The 24,577-nt window shown below is 35.8% G+C and overlaps 1 protein-coding gene and 1 long non-coding RNA gene across 2 annotated transcripts; both read left to right on the top strand.

Moving 5' to 3' along the window:
• The first annotated feature begins 12,240 nt into the window (after positions 1–12,240).
• On the top strand, positions 12,241–21,266 carry LOC126709459 (tobamovirus multiplication protein 2B). Its single transcript, XM_050409709.1, has 6 exons — positions 12,241–12,407; positions 13,140–13,298; positions 19,533–19,598; positions 19,709–19,773; positions 20,520–20,610; positions 20,962–21,266. Exons 2-6 carry the CDS (start codon positions 13,167–13,169, stop codon positions 20,995–20,997), a joined length of 390 nt encoding a protein of 129 aa, XP_050265666.1. The 5' UTR covers positions 12,241–12,407; positions 13,140–13,166; the 3' UTR covers positions 20,998–21,266.
• LOC126709460 (uncharacterized) lies at positions 13,305–18,400 on the top strand. The gene is made up of 2 exons (XR_007649403.1): positions 13,305–13,956; positions 14,040–18,400. It is a non-coding gene; the product is annotated as an uncharacterized LOC126709460 (long non-coding RNA).
• Positions 21,267–24,577: the final 3,311 nt, after the last annotated feature.

The following is a 24,577-nucleotide window of genomic DNA, read 5'->3' as shown; positions in this document are numbered from 1 at the left end:
GCAGTTATATTAGATTCTTTGGGATTAGCCTGATATCTAGCGCACACACCCACACTGTAACTAATGTCAGGTCTACTAGCAGTAAGGTAAAGAATACTATCTATCATGCTTCTATAGAGAGATGGATCAACACTTTTTCCTAACAAGTCAACAGTGAGTTTAATATTTAGGCTCATAGGGGTTCTAACAGAACTAGCAGATTTCAAACCAAACCTTTTCACAAGGTTCTTAGCATATTTAGACTGAGATAGGAATATACCTGAATCTTATTGACGAATTTGCAATCCAAGGAAGTGAGTTAGCTCTCCAATCATGCTCATCTCGAACTCGGCTTGCATGAGTTTTGAGAAGCTATGAGCAAGTTCATCCTTTGTAGACCCAAAGATGATATCATCAACATAGACTTAAGCCACGATCAACTCGCCATCTTCCCTTTTAAAGAAGAGAGTTTGATCAGTTTTTCCTCTTGTGAACCCATGTGACACCAAGTATTGTGTGAGCCTATCATACCAAGCTCTAGGGGCTTGTTTCAACCCATAAAATGTCTTCTTGATGTACAACACATGATCAAGGAAGTATGGATCAATGAATCCTTTTGGTTGAGCCGCATAGACATCTTCTTTAAGTAGCCTATTCAAGAAAGCAGTCTTTACTTTCATCTAGTAAAGCTTGAATTTTAGGTGACAGGCTAAGGCTAGGAGAATTCTAATGGATTCCATACGGGCAACTGGGGAAAATGTTTCATCATAGTCGAATCCTTCCATTTATGAGTATCCTTAAGCTATAAGATGAGCCTTGTTGCAAATCACATTGCCCTCCTCATCAGTCTTATTGCGAAATATCCACTTTGTACCGATGATGTGCTCACCCTCTGGTCTAAGTACTAGAGTCCAGACATCATTCCTTTGAAACTGAAGCAGTTCATCATGCATTGCTTCAACCCAGCTTTCATCCTAAAGAACTTCCTCAACTTTAGTGGGTTCAACCTGATCTTGTGCAGAAGGACTCTATATATGAGTTCTCGAATTCTTTACCATGATCACTTCGAATTTGATCAATCTTCAGGCTCTTTTCATTCTGCAATCTTGTACACAAGGCTTCAATGTGCTCAGGAGCATCTGACTTGGATCGTAGGAGGATAACCCAAGTGTACCTAGTGAAGTCGTCTACCACAACCATGATGTATCTCTTACCACCAAGAGACTCGGTTCTAGTTGGACCTATAAGATCCAGATGTAGAAGCTCCAATGGTCTAGATGTAGTAGATGTCTAAGTGCCCAAATGCTTAGCTTTCATCTGTTTCCCAAGCTGACATGGTCCACACACCACATTGCTCATTCTACTAAGCTTTGGTATCCCTAAGACTGATTCATGCTTAGATACAATAGAGAAATGTTTGTAACTAGCATGTCCTATCCGTTGGTGCCATAGATCTTCATTTAGTAAATGAATGCTATTGCACAAATATCAGCATCAGGAACCAATCCATAACAATTGTCTAGAGTGCGGATACCACTTATGAGTTTCTTTCCTAACTCATCCATGACAAGACATTTTCCCTTTGAAAATAGCACCATGAAGTCTTGATCACATATCTAACTTATGTTCAACAGGTTCACTCTCAAACCTTCTACATATAGAACATTTGCAATGTCCGGCAGTCCAAGTAAAGAGATGATTCCCTTTCCTTTAATCTGTGATTTGCTACCATCACCAAAAGTGACATTGCCACATTTCTTAGACTCGAAAACCTTGAAAAGAGATCGGTCTCCAGTCAAGTGTCTTGAGCAACCACTGTCAAGGTACCACAAACATGTGTCCATAACCTTAAATGCGGACTTCATCATAAAACACAGTTCATGCTTAGATGACAGATCAATGGGAACGGTACTTTCTCTCTTTTGCCTTTTACAAGATAACCTTTAATTTTTGTTAGGACATATGTGATTCACTTGTTAGGAACATATGTCACTATTTTATGTAATTGGCTTATCCTTTGACAAAACGTACTTTATTTGTATTTGGGTAGATCTAGGATGTATTTAATACTTCAAGAAACTGTGTTTCAAGATCAAGTGTTGAAGACATGCAAGTCTGTCCAAGATTCAAGCTAAAGAAGTGTTGTTCATTAAAACTCGACAACTAACTATCCATCGAGCTTAAGAAACTATTCCAGCCCGAGGCTCTACAGCTGCTCGATAGCACCTTGACAGACAGCTATCTGTCGAGCTTTATGAAAAACAGAATTCCAGTTCTATTTTGACTGTAATCCATGATTATGTGTTTGGACCTTCTTCTCTTATAATCCTAGACATATAAAAGGATTATTTTAAATGCCATAAAGTGTACACAAGTTGCACAAGTGTTGAGCAAAGTTTGTTTAAGCAATTTGTAATCGAAGACAAAGTTTTTGCCTTAGTTCATCACTCTTGTGAAGAAGTTGTTGTGTGTGTGCACCGTAGGGTTTTGTGATCAAGCATCTTCTTGATCTTCATCGTTGGGACGAACTAAAGAACTTTGCAACCAATAACCTTCTTTAGTTGGTGATTGAAGTCGCGTACTGGGATCCGCGCATTGGTTAGTCATGTACTTGGGAGCCGTGCATCGAAAAGGGAAATTGTTACTACAGAACAAGTCCAATTGGATATTGGGGTAAGGGTTCAACAGTAGGTTGGTATAAGGTACTAGGATTCCTTTACTTGTAACCACTTGTTTTGATAATAGTGGAATTTCGGGAATGATGACCTGAAAATCACCCGATGGGGTTTTTGCCGTTAGGTTTTCTCCATTTGTAAACAAATCATCGTGTTATTTATTTTCCGCTACCTAATTAGTTTATTGGTGATTTGTTTATGCTACCACGCGCTTTGCATGTTAATTTGATTAATTAATAAACTTGACTAATTGATCAATTAATTTATCACAAAGGGTCAATTCGTTTTTGACCTATCAAGTGGTATCAGAGCAGGCACACTCTAGTTAGGGTTTAATCTTTGCTATGTTGATCCATTGACCCTGTTTGTCATGGATAGAGGACAATCGTTAATCATACCTCCTTTATTTGATGGAACTAACTATGCATACTGGAAAGTACGCATAAGAGCTTTCTTGCAGTCTTTAAATGAGAAAGTGTGGCAAGCTGTTGAGATAGGCTAAACCAAGCCGAAGGAAGCGCCGGCCGACTGGGATGATGCCAAGATCAAGGCGGCAAACTTTAACAGCAGAGCGTTGAATGCCTTATTCAGTGCGGTCACCAATGAGGAGTTCAAGAAGATATCCTCCACTGAAACTGCTAAGGAAGCATGGACCATCCTCTAGACAACCTATGAGGGAATAAAGGCTGCTATGGATTCAAAGTTTCAGAGGCTCACTACAAGCTTCGAAGAGATTAAGATGGAGGAGAATGAGTCGTTCGATGAGTTCTATGCCAAGCTCAAGGACATAGTGAACTCGGCTTTCAATCTTGGGAAAACCATTCCTGAACTTAAGATTGTGAGAAAGGTGCTCAGATCTTTACTTGAGAGATTCCATGCTAAGATTACGGCAATCGAGGAATCAAAGGACATTGACAAGATTCCTTTAATAGAGTTGGTTGGAAATCTGTAGACCTACGAGCTAAGGTTGACTAGGATTGGCAAGACGGGTAAAGGCAAGAGCATGGCATTGAAGGCCAAGAGCAGTGAGACAGATGAGTCTTCAGATTATGAAGATTCTAAGATGAAGTCCTACATTACCAAGCAGTTCAAGAAGTTTATGAAGAATGCCAATGGAAAGGGCTTCGACAAGGACCGTAGGCAATCCAGTTTTTCTCAGTTCAAAATCCAAGACAAAGGGAAGAAGGATGCAAGGGATGGCGGTCAGTACACTGTTCCTGCAAGACCTAAGTGCTTTGGGTGTCAAGGCTTCAGTCACATGAAAGAGTGTCCTATATATCTCAAGAGCATTGGGAAGAGCAAGGCACTTGCTGCTACCTTGAGCGACACCAAGCCTAAGAATGATTCCGATAATGAGGATGACGGAATCTTGAATGCCTTCACTGCCATTGTTAATCCTACTGATGGGATTGTTGAAGATGTGGTTGAAGAAGAGAAATTGGTGGAATCCAAGTTTGAGAAGATGGACGATCAAGATGATATCCATACAGCCTATGAGAAATTATACAAGCTTTCTGAGAAACATGAGAAACTTTACAGGCTGACCACCAAGAAGCTCAGTGATGTGGAACTTGATTGTGAAGAGCTTTCCACAAAGTTTGATGAGGCTAATTAGACTATTGGAGCACTGAGGTACGAGAATAATTTCTTAGCTAAGAAGACCAAGATGCTTGAAGCAGAGCTGTTTCAAGTCAAAGCATAATTGGAGAGGACTTCAAGTGCAAAGCTTGATGAGATGCTCAATCTTCAGAAATCTACTTCTGATCGAACAAGTTTAGGGTATGGTTTCTCTTCCTCTAATATTGCTTCTACTAGTATTACTATTTTTGTTCCTCCTAACAATAATGTTGAAATTGAGAACAATAATGTTAAAACTGTTTTAGCTAGTGAGAACTTAGACAAGGGAAAATCTATCTTAGGAGCACTCCCTAAGCAAAATAAGAAGGAAGATAAGAATCCCAGGGCTAAGAAGGCTAACTCTCAAAAGCCTAAACAAAAGAAGCAGCATCTCTGTCATTATTGTGGAGTTATAGGATGTACGTCGAATGTGATAGTCCCCATCAAACAGTTATGATAGTGTGTGAGTTAAAGTTATTTTCTCATATCTCAAATCGTCATAACATGCATACACTTATGCAATCTTGCGATCTTTTTCACACACAACACGCAACATTCTTTGCTATTTTTGATACATGTGCAGGTACAATATGATTTGGCCATCACAAGGTTTTACATGTGTTAATGTATGCTCACTAAATTGTCTTGACTTGTTTTTGAAATATAAAATTGGTTAGACTTGTTGTGTGTGTGTGTGTGTGTTTTTGGGATCATTGTGCTTAAAATTTTTGTTGAGAGATGATTTTGAGAACTTAAAATGTTGATTGGATCTTTGGTTGAGTTGCATGCTTGATTGCATTCATATCTGTGTTTTTCCCTTCTTGAAAAACTGTTTTTAAGCAATCTCGTCACGTCCTCGATACCTCCTCAACACCTGGCTATCTGTCAAGCTCTTAAGGTCTTTTCTTATTGCAATCTCGACAGATCCTCGACAGCTGGTGGATCGAACGAAAAAGTTCCTAGATCCTCAATAGCTTCTCGACACCTGGTGGATCGATCGAGCCTCATCTCTTGTGTCTAATGTTTTTGTACCTCAACACTTGCTCGACACCTGTATCTGTTGACGGCAAAATCCTCGACACCTTTCTCGACACCTCATCTGTCGAGCTTTACTGAGGTTATATTTATACTTCCTCGTGCGATCCGAACCTCATTTCTTTCGATCTTTCTCTCAATACTTCTATCTTTCCACCTCCCAAACCTTTCTCACTCACTCTTAACCTCTTTCCCAAGGAATTCTCGAGCTTAATCAAGTTTTTCTTCACTTGGTATGTCTCTAATCCCTCATGCATTTCATTCTCTAAAACCTAAGTTTTTGGGGCTTTGAAAAATTTTGGGGTTTTTCAAAATTAATGAGTGTTTGTTGAAATTTTGGGCTGGGTTTTGCTTTAATGAGTTTAAAATCTCATGCATTGCATCACATTAGCATAATAACAGTATTATCATGCATTTTAGATGTGTGCAATTGATTGTGTGCAGGTAGGATTGGATTGAGCTGAGCACATGATGCAATTTCTTTTGCATATCACATGTTCATGAATTCTCCATGCATACATACTTTCTTTTCAATATACTTGTTATATTTGAACTGCTTTGGAGCTTTTCTGATTGTCTTTCTCTCTCTCCCCCCCCCCCTCCTTCTGTTTACGTTAGTCGTGTCTATGGCACCTAAGCATAAGTCAACTCTGTTCTAGAACCCTTTGCATTCTAGGACATCGTCTTCTTCTGATCCGACTCCTTCTCATATTCAGTTCTGTGATGAGGATGCCCAAAAGGACTTCTCGGAGAACTTTTCTCAACAAGGTGTTCATTCGGAACGCTGAGTCATTTTGGTGGACTTCGCCGACACTGACCTTCCCACTATCATTCAGAGTCGGGGATGGGAGTCACTGTGTGATGTCTCGGTCACTTGTCCGACCGTGCTGATCCAGGAGTTTTACTCCAACATGCATGGTTTCGATTTTTCAGTACCTCTCTTTTCTACTCGCGTTCGAGGTACGCGCATTGTAGTCACACCACAGTTTGTTGCGGATGTGCTTCATGTTCCAAGGGTAAAGCATCCTGACTACCCTGGTTGTGAGTGTCTACGGACTGTGTCCAAAGAAGAGATGATTTCCGCTTTCTGTGAGCGTCCCACAAATTGGGGTGATCGTCAATTCACACCATGTTAACCTTTTGCTAAAAGTCTTAGATTCATGAACATGGTGATGACTTTTGTTTTGCACCCACTCTCTCACTATAACTTTATCACAGAGCCTCGTGCTCGATTTTTGCTTTCTTTATTAGAGCACCTCATTATAGATTTTCCTTCACATTTCATTCTTTCTATCTTAGATGTGTATAAGGATACGGCTACCCGTGATAAGCTCATTTTCCCTTCGGCTATCACGCAGATTCTATGCCACTTTTCTGTTCCTTTTCCCTCTTCCGACCATTTCTTGTCATGTGTGTCATAGACTACGCTACCGTTAAACGTAGCGAGGCGCAGTTTTGGTCTCAACAGTCGGATTCAGCAGCTCCTCCTTCCCGTTCTGCTCCGTCTCATTTTGCTCCATCCACATCCTCTCCCTCTTCTTCTTCGGGCGATGTGACTCTAGGAGACATCATGGCGTAGCTGCAGCACATGGATGCTCACCTTGATACACTCTCTACAGAGTTGTATCAAGTGAACGTTCATGTCAGTCGTATTGCACGGTGACAAGCGACCATGGGTGGTTATGCTCCTGAGGCTTCTCCTCCACCACCTCCTCCAGTGGCTTCTGAGTCTGAGGATGATGACGATGATGCTTTAGATGATGATAATGGAGATGCTAGCTTTACTGATGCGATGTCTACTTAACACTCTTACCCTTTGTCACTCGTGACAAAAAGGGGAAGTAGTTTTGGATATGAGAGTATTCATTCTTAGGGGGAGAGTTAGTATAGGACATTTTGTTAGGGGGAGTGTTAATATCTGAGGGATGTAGTGAGGATTACATGTATCTTTTTCTTTTCTCTATTTTAGATACATTTATTCTTGTACATGGGTCTTGTGACCATTTTCACATACATTGTATTTATCTTCTTTTTATATGTTAATGTATGTTTCTTTCACCTACCCTTACATGTATTGTTTCTTTTCTCTCTTTATGCATATGCTTCTTATTACGTGTATGCAATCTATTATTTCTATTTCATACAAAGATGCCTTGATGAGTTTTGTTTAAAAGTGTTTCAAAAATACAGGTTGTCAAAGTCTTCTTACCATAAACTTTGCTCTTGCAAAGTTTTTCAAAAGTTTATGTCAGAATAGATTTTATTGTATTCAACAAGTAAATATGAGTTGAGTGATTTATGACTTCTCTCATATGTTTATTTGTTTGTTGTGGTTTTGTCACGGATTGCCAAAGGGGGGGATTGTTAGGACATATGTGATTTACTTGTTAGGAACATATGTCACTATTTTATGTAATTGGCTTATCCTTTGACAAAACGCACTTTACTTGTATTTAAGTAGATCTAGGATGTGTTTAATACTTCAAGAAACTGTGTTTCAAAATCAAGGGTTGAAGACATGCAAGTCTATCCAAGATTTAAGCTGAAGAAGTGTTGTTCATTAAAGCTCAATAGCTAGCTCAACAACTAGCTATCCATCAAGCTTAAGAAGCTGTTCCAGCCTCGAGGCTCGACAGCTGCTTGACAGCACCTCGACAGACAGCTATCTGTCAAGCTTTATGAAAAACAGAATTCCAGTTCTGTTTTGACTCTAATCCGTGATTATGTGTTTGGGCCTTCTTCTCTTCTAACCCTAGACATATAAAAGGATTATTTTAAGGGTCGTCAAAGTGTACATAAGTTGCACAAGTGTTGAGCAAAGTTTGTTCAAGCAATTTGTAACTAAAGACAAAGTTTTTGCCCTAATTCATCATTCTTGTGAAGAAATTGCTGTGTATGTGCACCGTAGGGTTTTGTGATCAAGCATCTTCTTGATCTTCATCGTTGGGATTAATTGAAGAACTTTGTAGCCAATAACCTTCTTTAGTTGGTGATTGAAGTCGCATATTAGGATTCGCGCATTGGTTAGTCACGTATTTAGGAGCTGTGCATCGAAAAGGGAAATTGTCACTATAGAACAAGTCCAATTGGGTATTGGGGTAAGGGTTCAACTGCAGGTTGGTATTAGGTACTGGGATTCCTTTACTTGTAACCGCTTATTTTGATAATACTGGAATTTCAGGAGTGATGACCTGAAAATCACCGGGTGGGATTTTTATCGTTAGGTTTTCCCCATTCGTAAACAAATCACCATGTTATTTATTTTCCGCTGCATAATTAGTTTATTGGTGATTTGTTTGTGCTACCACACACTTTGCATGTTAATTTGATTAATTAAAAAGCAAGGTTTTTCTAATCTCTGCTTGTTTGAGTGTATCAGAAAATACTAAGCGAGGTTTGCTTTCTTAGTATCGTTAGAAAAACGCTTCTTTTACGCTTCTGTAGATTAGAACTTGCCTTTCTTTGCTTTCTTAGTATCATTAATCCACTGTGCGTGTTGCCTGATCCATTGAAGCCTAGCTTTTAAGCTCACTCTCTACAAATTCATTGTGTGGGGCTTTTTGGGCCTTAACCCATTCATCTTTTGGGCTTAGGAGCCAAAACCTGCCCTTACAGCCTTCATTATAATAGCAATAAATAAGGATTAAAGACTTCATAATTAAAAGTAAAAGAGGGAAAATTAGGATGGAATGAAGGGAGAGAAAGACCCCCAGCTTAGTGCAGCAAATATTTAACCAAGGTTCTTATGCCCATGATGGAATATGTGGAAGGGTGTGTGATAAGTGATGGAAACTACTCTTATATGAGTGGGTGAGCAAATATATGGTGATGTGTGAATAAAATGGTAAAAGAACTTGGCTATTTTTTACCATGGTGGTGAGAAACTGATTGTAGCTAATCATAAGACCTTTATGGTGTTGGGTTTTGTTAGAAAATAGAAAGAATGTTTGTGAGTTGATGAGTATGGGCATTTATGAACTAAAAAGGAAATTATTTCTGAATTAAGGGTTGAAAATAGCAAGATTGATGGAGACTTTTAGAGGATTTCGTTCCCCTTTGATGAGTAGATGATGCTTTCCTTTTATAGTGAAGCTTAGGGAAGAATTAGCAAAAGCCAAAAACGTTGGGTTTGATTAGTAAGGGAATTTTTAGAATATCCATCATGAGATTTGGCCAAAAATAGTGTGAGCTCCTTTGGGTAATGTCAAATGGAGCTAAAATTTAGAGCATCTAACCTAGGATTTGGCCAAAATGGTATGATTTGCTTTTGGGTATTTTATCTTCTTTCAGTAATGTCATTAAGTGCTGAGATTTGGAGATTGATCTCAGCCAATAAGATCAAAGCAGACATGGGGCTAGAACTTGGTTGCTGCAACTAAAATTTGAGCTTCAAAGAGTAGGAGATATCATCCCAAGCTAGGTGTCAAGCTTTTGGCCTACTTTAGGGAGCTTCGCTAGAGATCTTTTTATGCCCTCCAAACCACATTTCCCTATATTTCACCTTTAGGAATTCATGGGCTTGGTTCTTGAATTAGTTTTTAGACATTTTAGTACTTCAGAAGCTAGTTTGCTGAAGTTTGGATGATTTGGTCATGACTTCCTCCAGCAGTAACTAAAACTTAGGGAGGAAGAATGACATTTATTGCATTTTGGCTTTTTGGTGTCAGCCCAACCCCTGAATACTGTTCACATCAGAAATGGCAGTGGTAGAGAGGCTAATGGGATAGGTGGCCAACTCCTAATTTTGTTTGGGGGCTTAGTTGCTTCTTAAGGTGCTCTCCAAATTCATAATTCTCCATAGACTTGATATATGTTTGCCATGTGTTTTAGAAAAATGAATAATGTTATGTAACATAAATAGTTACCATGAGTTTATAATATGGTATGAAATAAATAAATGTCAAGATAAATAATCATAACTTTCCATAGGCTTTTATATTAGTAACACAAATTCATAATTCTCCATGAGCTTGATATATGTTTGCCATGGGTTTTGGAAAAATGAATAATGTTACATAACATAAATAATTACCATGGATCTTATAAGATAAATTCCATGGGCTTGCAATATTATAGTAATAGGTTTAAGAACTTAAAACATTGCTCATCATTGGACTTTAAATGAAATACTAATGATACAGTATTTTGCCAAGTATTGATAACCTTGGATTTTTTACTAAATAGTGTCAACTAGCTAGTTTGGGCTTTTAATAGTGCCAAAGTAAATTGGGCTTTTGATATTTCTAATGAGAATTGGGTTTTTGAAATATTGTCAAGCATAAGTAGCCTTGGGTTTTAAAAAGGATGGGATGTGTGCGTTGGGCTCGTAGGGCCGGTTTTGGCCTTAGTTAAATAATGATAATGAAATTGGATAAAATATGATTCTTGGGCTTTTGTGATAATTTATATCGTGACTCAATTTAAATAATGAGATATGAAATATTTGTAGGCCAATGAAATGAGAAATATTCATGGAGGCCCAAAATAATTTATGGGTGATATTTTGATATTTTTTGGTGAGTAAATAAATGTAATTAAATAGGAATGGGGCACGTGGCATGAGTGAAAAAAAATGAACCTCAACAGTAGTATTAAATTTGGGTAAGAATTTTAATATATTGACTAATTACATTTATTTAAAAAAATTCACTAACTATTTATATTTTTATGATAGAGATTGTGTTTAATTTTAAATGTATCCCTATATATGCACATGTTACATGCTCTTTTTTTTTAATAAGTTGACTAATTATATATATTTTTATAATAAAAATTGTGTTTAATTTTAAATACATCCATGCGTTTGCATGACTTACATGCTAGTAAATATTAATAAGTAAATTTGAGAGAAAATCCAATTAGGGTGCATTTGGCTTCAAATTAAAAAGTCAGCTTATTTTACTATTCAGCTTATTTTTGCTACTATTCATAGGTCTCTTTGCACTTTTTGATACTATTCATGAGTCTCATTATATTATTTCAGCTAACTTTTACCTTTATTTACAGTACTTTTAACAAAAAGTTTTCAATTTCAGCAAAATAAGCGGATCCCAAACAGACTCTTAAATTTCAAATTGGAATTTAATTAGAGTATAATTTTGAGCTACATGTCCCATCTAATCTAAATTTTAAATTTTTGTTCCAAGTGAGTTCGTTCAGTACAAAAATTGGATTTCAATTAGAGTTTAATTTTGCACCACGTGTCCTATCTAATCTAAGTTTTTTAATTTTAGTGTCAAATGAGTTAATTTAGTGTAGAAAACGAGAAGTATAATATAAATAAACCATAAAAAACCTAATCATATAGTTTTATTGTTGAAACTTATTCAATAGACAGGTTAGCGACTAGTAAAAAACTTATTGGTAACAAAGAGAACCAATCGTCTTTTCCTAGGAGAGAAAGGAAACCTTAATACTATAGTTAGGAAATGGTTGGGAGAACCAACTTTAATCAATCAAGAACCCACGTAACTAATCAAGAAAATTTTTAAAGAATAAAATTTAGTTACAAAATTAGTTGTAGTCTTAAACTACAACTTTACTTAATATTATTTTATTAGATGTGAATTTTGACAAATCCACTATTGAATTACATATTCTTCTTATATCTTCCATGCTTGCAAAAATTCTAAAAAATTAGAGATAAATAGTTATATCATCAATAAATTGTTTAAATTACAAGTTTTTATAGTTTAAAATGATGCATAAAATATAACCTTAAAGATCATATAATAAATAATATATGATTGATAAAAAATTTGACATGTGTATTAAAAACGTAAATAATATACAATTTAACGATTAGATTTTCAAAATAAGTAATAATGTTTAATTTATTGACTATGATTATAATCTTTTTCAACAACTAATTTTATATATAAACTTCATTAGTAACAGTCACCCACTATTGATTGATAGATATTTTCGACTCTTTCTCAAAAAAAAAAAAAAAAAAAAAATCGTCTCTGTCTCTCTCTCTCTCGTTAAAAAAAAAAAGTTCTAGTCTTTTATTGGACTGTATTTCAAATACTCCTCCTATACCTACCGCCTATGCTGGATTTTCCTCGGTCTCTTTCTCCAGCCACGGACAAAGCTGATTAGGTTAAATAACTCTCTCCCTCTCTCTCTCTCTCTCTCTCTCCTATTTGATTCATCCATGTTTTGAGATACTCCATGTTTGGTTTGCTAAGGTATGATCATCAATGTCGGTATGTATCATATTTTTTGGAGTTCATGGGCCTCAGAATTAGATTTCTGTTTCTTTTTAATATTATCATTTTCGTTGTTGTTGTTGTTGTTGTTGTTGTTGCTGTTTTTGTCATTTATTTATTTCCTAATTGTTTGGTGGCACATTTGTTAGTAGAATAGTGATTTACATTTATCTATGGCGTACATTGTGGATCATATCTCCATGCTTTTGAATTCAATGGAAACATTTACAGGATTACTACATCGAATTTGGTATGTGTGTGTATGTATATGTATATGTATCAACACATGTTTCAAGAGTTGAGTTCAAGGGTTCGGTTCTGTTTAATGATCTATTTCTTTAAATTAACATTAAACTTTCTCGTAAAATCTTAGCATTGGAAGAAAAAAAAATCATGTGATAAAATTATAACTAATAAAGATATTCGTTGAAGTTAGCACTGTACTAATTGAAAGCGAAAAAAAAAAAAAAAAATACTAAATTTATTTCTTTGTTGTGAAAAATAAATTCCAAATTTCTATTTTTTCCCCCAAACACCTCAATGCCCAAACCAAAAAAAAAGAGGTATGAACACTCTTCAAAAAGCGGCTAGTTTTTCTAAATAAAACACAACTCTCTTGCAGAAATTTTTGTAATGTAAACAAGCAATAATGGCAAGCTCAACAAGCAGTGGGAGCAGCAGAGAAGGTACGGCCAAAGCCATGGTAGCCGATCAGATCTCTCAGGCCGTTCAGTCCACCTCCAATCTCCTCCACCTCATGCAGCAATCATCTGTTTCTCAGGCACACACTCTCTGCCCCTCTAAATATAGATATGTGCTTTGTGCAATTGAATTGTTTCATTCTTGATGCTTTTAGTACATGGTGGCGAAATGGGTTTGTTGTGTTTTTTTTATAAGTAAACCTGTTTTTGCATCTGGGTTTTGCTTAGGTTTTAAAGATTGATTGGAATATGCAAAAAAGTCAGAATTTTGTGATTGGATGTTATGCTTTCTGAGTTTTTAAGTTCTTGTAATTGGAGAGAATAGCATTGTCGAAAACAAATTAAGCTTTTTAGGATGGAGAACTTCTGGAAATTGTCTTGTCGAATCAATATGAACCAAGGAGACTGCAATGTATTTTTGCATTTATTTTAATTAAGAGGAATAAGTGTTACTTTGATATAGTTTGAAAACACTTAGAATTGGTTCCCAATAGATGTATGTGAAGTCATGAACGGGCATGACCTGGTTGGCAGGCAGATGAGGCAGAAAGAGCTGCTAGTTAGCTTGAAAAAGGAGATGAAAGTGACTTATTAAAAAAAAAAAAAAAAGAGGACATGAAAGTGTGTCTACAAAAAAAAGGTGGAGAATTTGGAAGAGAGTGAAATACTGGTGCTGTCAAGAATTCACAGGGGATGATTGGGACAATATTGTTGAGTGGTCAGAGAAGCATTGCAAAGGTAAATCCTTGAAATCTGTATGCAGCAAATTGGGATTTAGTGTAGCTGTCTAATGTTTATCACATCTGGGGTCATACTTATAGGAATGCAATCATTTTCCAAGGGCTGATTAATTCTGAAGACCACATTGTGAGCCTTGTTTGAAAATAAGTCAAGATTTGTTAAGAGGGGCGCCAACCATTTGCTAGATCCAGCACTTACTTAGAGCTTTACTGCAAATGGGGATTTGCGGATTCTGCCCTTCGGTAATAGTAGTTCTAAGGCTGGTTGGGTCTCCTTGTGGAATGTTGTTGTAATGCTTAACATTTACTTGTATAATTGGGTCATTTGATGTGCCGTTATGTTCTGATGTTTGTTATAGTTCCAATTAGTTGGGGCTTTGGGAGCTTATTGTTGTTGCTGCTGGCTTTCCCTTGATTGGCCTTGTTGTTTGTTGTGTCTGGTCTCTGTACTGTGTTTGCTGGTTTTCCAGCTTGTTTTTAATAAATGATTTTTGCTTATCAAAAAAAAAAAAAAAAGGACATGAAACTAACTCTAAGGCAGTCTTTGATCTTTATTTATATGTCATGTAAAATCTGATACTATGGAAACAATTTCATCCCACTTTTAGATAAAATGTTTATGTAATGTAAAAAGAAAATACAAATGTATTCAACAAATGTTGAACGGTGTGGCGCCAAATATTTTTAGATGATATATGAGCAGCTTTTTGACAACTTACTTCCTCCACTTTGGAAACTGGATAAGAAGTTATCTTTTAAGTAAATGCAATGGATGGTCCCTTATTGCTGTAATGACCATTGATCTTCCAAATTGGAGTGGACCAAAAGGCTCTGTGGCTATCTCATAGGCATTGAAATGAAGAGAAGATAATTGGAATTTAGGATTAGGAGACACTTGCATGTGCACTATGTTGTGGAGTTTTTAAAAGGATGAAATGAAATGGAATGGAATGGACGGTTCATAAAAGAATGGATTTGAATACAATGTATTTTCTCTGCTGTATTTAGGAGTTTGTAAAAGAAGAACTGAAAAGGAAGAAGGGAGTCCAATGTATTCCTCCATTTGAGGGATTCATGTAGTCTACAACCCAAGCATCTATATTTCTTGCAATCATGAAGAGCTCAGGATAACTTTCTTTCAAAGTTAAATCTCCATTCATGCCAGAAATGGATCCTGCTTCCATCTTTCACTTCAAATCTTGCAAATTTAACAAAGCTGTCCCAACCATGCCTAATATGTTTCCATAAGCACTCTACATAAGTCTCCCTTGCAGCATTCAAACACCGACCACCCTAGGAAATGCCATATTTGATATCTATTACCTTCCTCCATAGATCATCTGCGTCCTCAAGTAAATATTTCATCAAAAAAACACATAGGGGCAACCCCTGTACACAGGATGTGTACAAAAGTACACCAAAATTAAGCACAAAACATACAACTATCAAGCACCTTAAGCACAGTGGCAAAAGAAAATAAAGAGGAAGCATTCATCCACTCAAATAAAGCTTTGAGGAAGGAAAGCTTATGATCTGGAATGGATTTTTTGCATCCTTCAAAGATCCTAGCATTTCTCTCACGCCATAGACACCGCATAAGATAATGAGGTTTCACATTCCAAATCACCCTATTGCCTCTACCAAACCTGGCTTGCCAACTTGTTAATAGATCCAGCATGCCCCTTGGCGTAACCCACAATACCCCTAACAAAATGAACACCACGCTCCAAAGTTCTTGTGCAGCAGGGCAATGAAGAAGCAGACAGTTAATAGTTTCCTCAGCTTACTTACACACACATCACTAGTCTATGACAATTACCCATCTCCTCCTAGAGCTATCGATAGTCAAGATTTTCCCCAAAGCCGCAGTCCATAGAAAAAAGGCCACCTTAGTAGGGACTTTAGGCTTCTACAAACTTCTCCAAGGGAAGACCGGGTTAAAGGAATGCCTCCATGTATAGCTGCAACCATTAGCTTTTTTAATCCTTAGATCCCCCTAATTGTTAAAGAGTGCACACAATCTACCAATTCACCAAGTATAATTTGTGATCTTCATCAATACCACCCCATTAAAACCCCCTTAGAATTTTTTCCATCTTATTAGCCACTCCCACTGGCAAATGAAAGAGTGATAGAAAAAAAAGTTGGTAAACTAGAAAATGTATATTTAATCAGAGTGGGCCGCCCTCCTTTTGATAGGTACATTTTCTTCAACGTGCTAATGATTTTTCCATTCTTTCTTGAATACCATCCCATATCTCCTTTGCCTTAAAATGAGCTCACAAATGTAATCCTACGTATTTTTTTGGAAGTCGTGATACTTTGTTTGAGTGGATAAATGATTTAGGTGCTTTTACTTTTGCCTCTTTGTCTGAGTTACTTGATAGTTGAATTTTTCAAGCATCGTTTTGTTTGATTTCTCTTTATCCTTTGTACACTGCCTGTGTACTTGGATTCATTGCACTCTTTCAGTTTTTTCAATGAAGTCTTACTTATCAAAAAAAAAAAAAGTCGTCCAAGTTTGCGCCCAGAAGATTATGCCAAATATCTCATGGTCTTCTACTCCTCCTCCTGGTACCATCTCTCACAAATTCTCTCTAAGAGCTGAAACTACTTCAAAGGAAATTAGAAAACAACTTAAGCTCTAGATTTGATCAACATTGGCATTACAAAAGATGAGAATATCGTCAGCGATCAGAAGATGTGATATCACCAAAGGTTCTCCTTCTGCATGGTTAAGAAATCCATTACCACACCAAAATTTTATGTTGCTCTCAATTGGAGTCTAGTAGGCTACTTTAAAGGGAGGAAATAGCTTAGGCATGGTGACTCTTTGTGCGCTTACCTATTTGCAATTGCAATAGAGGCTTTTACTATGATTATGCAGCTAAGTGTCAAGGAGTACAAGGAAAGCAGGTTGCTTTTTCGGTACCCATTAATATCAGGGAGATTGAGCTTTCATGATCACCTCTGATTGATAAAATTATGGTGGACAGCTAAAAATCTCTCATCAGGAAGACCTCAGCTCCTTCAATTAGTATTCTATAGAATCCAAGTTTATTTGGCTAGTTGTTTGAACTGCCTAGAAGTTTGTAAAAGCTATTGAGCAAGAATTCAGTAGCTTTTTGTAGAAAATTTGAGAGAAGTATGTTGGGGTGCTACAGTTGTTTTGGGCTTGGATTGTGTGCCAATGAAAGGAGGTTTGGGGTTGAAAAGGATAGAGGAATGGAATAAGGCAGCCGTTCTAAAGCATAATTAGAATTTGTTTGTACAAGCAGGTTCTTTATGTGTGACCTGGGTGCACTATAACATCCTAAAGGGGAAGAGCTTTTAAGTTGTTAGGGTCCCTCAATAGTGTACCTGGGGCTGGAGGAAGATCCTAAGCTTGAGGAGCCTTGCTAGACCTTATCTGAAGTTTCAGTTGGGGATGGGATCCTTATTTTCCTTACGCATGATTGGTGGCATGCTGATGGGGGGCATGTGAAAAATATGGATACAGAGCAATATATGGTTCTGCTAGCAACATGGATGCTAAGGTTGCTGTGTGTTGAAGGGTTCTGACTGGTGTTGAAATCATGCAAGGCCAGATGACTTAGTCTCCATCCAAAGAAAATTATATCTAATTAAGCTAGAAGATGTGGATCAGCCTATTTGGGTGGTTTCTCTCTCTTTTTTTTGTGGAGAATCTATTTGGGTTGTTTTTAATTATGCTAGATTTTAGTCATACTGAAACCCAGAAGGATTTCTATCCAAGCCTCCTGTGGTTAATTGGTGGAGGTTGGTTTGGTTCCCTTTAGCCATCCCTTAGCATGCCCTTTATCGGGTGTTTAGCACTTAGAAACAGGTTGGCCCTAGAGATAGGCTCCTTTGATGGGGATACAATGGAGACATAAATTGTGTATTTTGTAGTGCCTTCTTGGAGAGCAGGAATCCCATTTTTTTCAGTGTTTGTTTAAAAGGAGAATTTGGAAAGAGATTATGTGATGTTGTCAGGTCACTAGTCCTAAATATTGCTAAGATGGTGTTGTTAATTGGGGCCTACAGAATCTTAAGGGTTGGTTGGGGAATGGAAAAGTGGGAGGATAGAAAATGATGGGGATGAAAAATTGGAGGGATAGAAAAAATTTTAGTTTTCCCTCATACTTGTTTGATTGGAGGTGGAAAAGTGGAGGAGTGCCTTTTTTTGGTTTTGTTAAGAAGAAAAATGAGAGGATAGAAAATATTGTTTGAGTAATTTACTCTTATGTCCCTATTACATTTAAAAAAAAAAAAAAGTTTATACGGAAAAAAAAAAGTTTACAAAAATAAATACCAAACATGAAGAGGGGAGAAGGGCATATGGGTAATTTCCTATCTTAAGCCCATTTTCTCCTCAATTTGGGGAGAAAACTCTCTTCACAAAAAGTGGGCCCAGGGAGAAAACAGTTCGTCCCCCTCCCCCCCCCAAAAAAATCACTCCCTTCAACCAAATGCACATCCCCACCATTTTCTCTTCTCCCCACAAATCCCTCCATTTTTCTCCCCAACCAAATGGACCCTAATGGTAAAAGCTTCCAAGTAGTTCTGTGTAGACTTGGGAAAGAATGCATGCTGGCCAGATCAAACAGAGGAAAGTATAATCCAGGCAGTTAGTGTTGGTTGCAATTGGGGTCTTCAGTATTCCCTTGTTTGTTTACAATTAATTTTGAGTCTGGTTTGCAAAGGGTTTGGGGTGGAGGATCTTAGCAAAGTTGTTTGTTTTTTTATGCTTTCTTGTCCTCTGCTTCATATGCAGCATTGAAGCTGCGTGTTGGTGTTTGAACTGAGTTTTTCAATAATATTTTTCTGATTCATTAAATAAAAATTATAAGGAGAGAGAGAGAGAGAGATAATTTTTTATGTTTTGCTTCCACACATAAATACTCTTAAGTTAATAACTTTTCTTTGAAGAACCTTCATTGTATGCATTGTTATCCCTATACATTGGTGGTACAAGTTGAATTATCACCTGTTAGTGCTTGTTGCTACTTTTGTAGCTCAATTCAGACTTAAAATGGTTGAATCCTCTTGTACTCTGTTATCTTGCACATAATAGCCTATGTTAGAATCCTTTCTTAGTTGATATTTTTAAACAGAAGGAATAATGCCACACGAGCTGTTCTGGTGGGTCTAATTTTTATCATGTGTGAAAACAAACTGCTTTTCATGTTAACTTGAACAACCAATTCAAGATTTTTTGCAATTTAGATTTAGAGTTCTTGGAATGATGGGAAAGGTGGTTATTTATAGTAAAGTATGGTATGAAACTTATAAAACTCATGCAACATTGGTTAAATAAAAGAAAAACTATGATCTACTAGTACCATGGAAAAAAATAAGAAGGATCCGCATTTCGGTTGATAAATTCATATCAGTCTGGTGTAATATTTCCTTTCAATATAATGATACATGACACACAAATTACTATATTTCTTTCATGAGCCATGTAAATGAGATTGATGCTTCTTGCAGCTTCTTAGATTGTCAAAAACCAATTGATATTCCTTCATGGTCTATCTTCATGGTTACTCAAATTATCTATGATCACATCTGCAGGCCCAACTGATAAAGCTTCCAAAGAACCTTTTGGCAAAAACCTCTACAATCAAGAATACTGGGCAAGTATGTAGATCTGCTGCACAAATGTAGGATATCATTTTTTACAAGTGTAGGATTTCTTTAAAAAATACCTGTAGTTCTGATCTTTTCATTTCTCTCCTCTTTTGCTGCAGGTTTTAGAGCAGATGCCTCGAGTAATTTCATCCTTGGATGCACATATGGAGAAAGGATTACAAAGGTTGTGTTCATGTAGTATGACCTTGTTATTTCAGATTATTATTAGTCTTAACTGGCCTTTAATACATCAATAACTCTTAAGTCACTCTCACTTTACTAGAAACATGTAAGTATGTGTTGTGGTCTCCCTCAGGGCATTTGTTAATAGGTCATTTTAAAAAAGTTTTGATACTACTTTTATAAGAATTATAAAAAGCTGTCAAAAAATCAATTACTTATTTCTTTTCCCATAAAAAGTTTCTAAAAATATTTCTTAAATCAATGCTCTTAAGACATCCGTTAATTTTTACCAACTTTTAATATGGAAACAGTATTTTGAGGATCCATGATGATCCTCATAGAAAGAAGAATAATTTGGTCTTTCAGCTTTACCCTCCAGACTTGGTCTTTCATAAAGAAGTATTATTTTGAGGATCCATGATGATCCTTGCCGCATATTTCTTCTTGGTCTTTCAGTTTTACCCTCCAGCCATTGTTGTATGGATCAAATGGAAACATGTTTAAAATCTGGGTTCAAATACCCTTACACCATCCCCCCCCCCCCCCCCCAACACTTTCTTATTGAGGAGGGAAAAAGTATCTACAATGCACTGAATTAGTTGCATGTCTGGATTCTGCATGGGGACATAAACCACAATATTTCACTGCAAGAAAAGAAGGAATATCTTTTAATTTCCTCCTGGTATTTAAGTTCACAACATTTCATTTCTGGTTCTCATGGCTTATTTGAGCAATAATTTCCTGCAGTGTTCCTCATCTACAAACCGTAATCCAGTTACTTGAAAATATCAAAAGCTTCCAGCTTAATTCTCTCTCTCAAGCTCATCTTTCTCAGGAGGTACTCTCTCTCTCTCTCACTCTGTGACTAATGAGTACTAACTACAAATCATGTCACACACCAATAAGCTTTAGCTCAACTGACACCTGCTCCCCCTTGCACGTTATGTGGAGGTTGAGGTTGTGGGTTCAAAACCCATTTGGTGCGTATGTCACTTACCAATAAAAAAAATGTCACACAACGCACAATTTTTCTCGACATTGAAAGCTGTCTCAATAGATGGCCAAAAATGAAAGTTGTTGCCTGTTTGGTACAGTTTATTTTTTCAGCTTTTGCTTAAAAAAAAATTTACCCAGAATTTGTAACTTTTCCCTGTTTCAATTTCCTCTCTCTTTAATGGTTAATCTTCAGGAACATGAATTGGCAAGACCTTCTGAGGTGCCGTAGTTGACTGAACTTTGATGCACAGTTTGCTGACTGAAATATCAGTTCAATGCAGTAACTGATGTGATGGCAGACTGTCTAATCTACCTCGGATGATCGACACCTTTGATGGTCACATTGATTTATATGTGTTCTCACTGTAACATTGAACCTAACCAGAAATCATTTGTTTGAACATAAGAGTATGTTCCATCTTGTAATGTCTGTTCTGTAAATGTCCCGATCTAGTGATATTGATCTACGATGAATGTAACCAGGGACGGCTTGATGTATTTGGGGTCTAAGGCGAAAATTGATTATCTTGTTTTAGATGTAAAATTACCACTAATTAACATGAATTACGTATAATTTTTTTATTTTTTAGAAATTTTATAGACAGAAAAAATTTGATAAAATTTTTCATACTTGTTGATGGGGTAAATTGATAGTGATAAGTAAAAGAGTGGTGTAGTGGTAAACTTAAATGAGAACTACTAAAATTTTGCTAACTAAACTCTTATTATTATTATTTTTTTTTTTTTAGAAGTGTAACATTTACAATATTTTTTACAACAAATCCTAGGTTTTAAGTTGCTTTTTGTTTTCTATTTGAAAATATCACTATAATTATTTTTTTGCCATCAATAATAGGCTGTAACAATTTGCTACTTAACATTAGTTGTAAAAGTGTTGTGAAAATTATTATGAACATTGCATTTTTCTCTTTTTTTTATTTGTTTTTCATCAAGTAAAAAATTTTATTTTATTTATTGATTATAAATAACCCTATTGGTTAAAATTTGGGGGTCTTTTTTTTTTTGCTTAAGGCCTTAAGCGATTGCATATTTGGCTCCACTATTCAGTCGGCCTTGAATGTAACCTCAAACTTGTCCCATAGTAATTTCTCCAAGCATTTGAAACACGTTTATCTGCTGGAAATGGAAGCATTGTGTAAATTTGTAATCATGAATATCATGCCTAATACGTGTTTGTTCTACCCTTGCATTCAAAGGTGCCAATGCGTTTTACACACATAATATACTGTACACTACACAGGCACGCCTTTGTAAAATTGACAGTTCGACTCTTTGAGAAGTGTTTGTTTGGTTTGTGCGTCTGCGTTTTGGACGTCCGTGTTTCAGGTGTTTTGTTTTGTTTTGACTTATTTTCTTTTTTAATCTACACCTATTGCACTGTTCAAGGAACATGAACAGTGTAAATAGGCATGTAAACAGTAACCTAAAAATGAATTTTTATTATTTTCAGTTTTCAGCAAAATAAGCGGTATCCAAATGCATACTTCTTATCATATAAAACAAACAATGACAAAATGCTACCCACAACAAATGTTGGGATGGCACGTTGAAGGGACAAGTTGGAGAATAACTATCTAAACTTGTCATATATTAGATATTTTTTTATTAAATGTAAATTGTGAAAATTAAACTATTGGATTACATGTTATTTATATTCTTTATATTCTTAATATGTTATGTTATTTATATTCTTTATATTCTTAATATGCATGTCAAATTTTGTTCAAATTATATATTATTTACTAATCAATCAATAAGTTTTTTTTTTTTATGTATAATTTTTTATTATAAAAGCTTCAAATTTAAACATGTTATTGATGACACAATTATTGATCTTTGATCCTCTTGAAATTTAGCAAGCATGGAGAATATAAAAAGAACATGCAATCCAACTGTTAATTTTTCAAAATTCATATATAATAAAAAAAATATGTAGAATAAGTTTAAAAGGTTTCTCTCCAAACCAGATTTGTCTCAAGTCTTTCTTTTTTTGTTGCACTAGTTTTTTTTTTTTTTAATTTAGTTTTTTTAACTTATTTGTTTATATATTGATTTTTAAAATTTTATATTTTTTTTTCTAAGCGTCTTTATGCGTTAATTGACTTTCAGCAAAAAAATTATTAACAAAAAATCAAATAAATTGGTGTTTAACGCACTCCCATTTGGATTGAGGGAGAAGAAGGTAGAATAGAGTAGAATTAACCGAAAATTTAACATACTTTCAGCTAACTCTACTCTACTCACGCCTTCCTTATACCAAAGTAAAAGTAATTTATAAATGCACCCTCCGGCACACATGCATGCACGTATATTTAGCATCTTTGTTCTTATTAATTACTAATTAATTCAAGTTGTCTCTAGTTTATATATTTAGATATTTTAGAAGCCAATTACAACGTAATTCTTCTACGCAAAGTATATATAACCCAAAACTAGTTCAAAATAAAGTTGAGTAATGTTCAAAATTGCTTCAAAACCAAATTGGACTATAATTCTTGTTTATATATCAAACACTTACCTTTCAATCTTACCTCCCAAACTAAAATCTAAACCCGAATATTGTAGGTGTTTTTTTTTTTTTCCTGTTCTGTATATATATAGCTAATTAAAAAAAATTGTTAGGTTCTAAGTACTTAAAAACTAATGTATTAGAACTCTAATGTATATTGTTGGCAAACCATGATCAAAACAGGTTATTTAGTTTTGTTTAGACTTGCTCAAAGTTGTGTCTTTTATTTAAAGTTGGAATCGAGTTGTTGCAGAATTAAGTATGCATTTCGGCCTGGCTCGATCGATCGAAACTTAGACTCGATCGATCGAATCTCGGGCATAATGTTTTTTCTGCAGAATTTTTTCAACTCAACCCTAGCCTATTAAAATGTGTAAGGTTTTATGTTTTACCCTAAGTATAAAAGGCAAACCCTAGCCACATTTTTGAAGTTGCTCTATTTTGCTCTGTGTGTGAATCTCTTGTAAGATCTAGAGGTGGTTGCTTTCACACATGCTTAGGATTATCAAGAAGGTGATTTGATTGAGAGCTTGATGATCATTCAGTTGCTGCACTAAAGAGTTTACAAAAACACAAGCAGGTATGCTTGTACTTGCTGGAGAATCCAAGAAAGAAGGAGTCTGTTGTCTCAGAGTTTGCACGTGGTCGTGTCAGTAAGTTTCTACTGATGGGTAGCAATAGGATGTTAGTGATCTAAGTCGCTATTGTAAAATTTCGATTCTTTCATAGTAGATTTAGGTTTATCTTGAGGATTGTTAGGTTAAATCCTCCCCAGGTTTTTACCAATGTGGTTTCTAGGGTCATCATATCATTGTGTTATTTATATTTCTGCTGCTTTGCATGATATGATTATATGATTGTGTTAACCTAGATCTGAAACTTGGACTAAGTAATCACTTGGCTAATTTACTAGGTTAATTCAATTGTGTTTTAAGGGGTCTAAAAACAAACAAAAATAATGCCATTGAACTTAAAACTCAAAGAAAAATTACATTTAAACTCTGGAGTGAAATATTTTATAAGAATAATTATTATGGATAACAACGTATCCAACTATCCATAAATTTGATTGCATTAAATGTTTCTCTTAATATTTGCCACAATTAGTTTCACAATTAATTTACAAGACAAGTTTGGCATATTTGTGGTTGGTGCACGCTACTGCTTTTGGATTTGGTAGTTGGGAATGGGGGTTTGAACCTTGGACACTTTTCGATTAGTGTTGCATACTACATTTCTCAATTATAATTTATAAACAAACTAATATAATACAAGACAA

The sequence above is a fragment of the Quercus robur genome, chromosome 12, assembly GCF_932294415.1.
Source record: "Quercus robur chromosome 12, dhQueRobu3.1, whole genome shotgun sequence".
Classification (NCBI taxonomy): Eukaryota; Viridiplantae; Streptophyta; class Magnoliopsida; order Fagales; family Fagaceae; genus Quercus; species Quercus robur.
The sequence above is the reverse complement of the archived record's forward strand: the minus strand, read 5'-3'. Positions and strand labels throughout refer to the sequence as shown.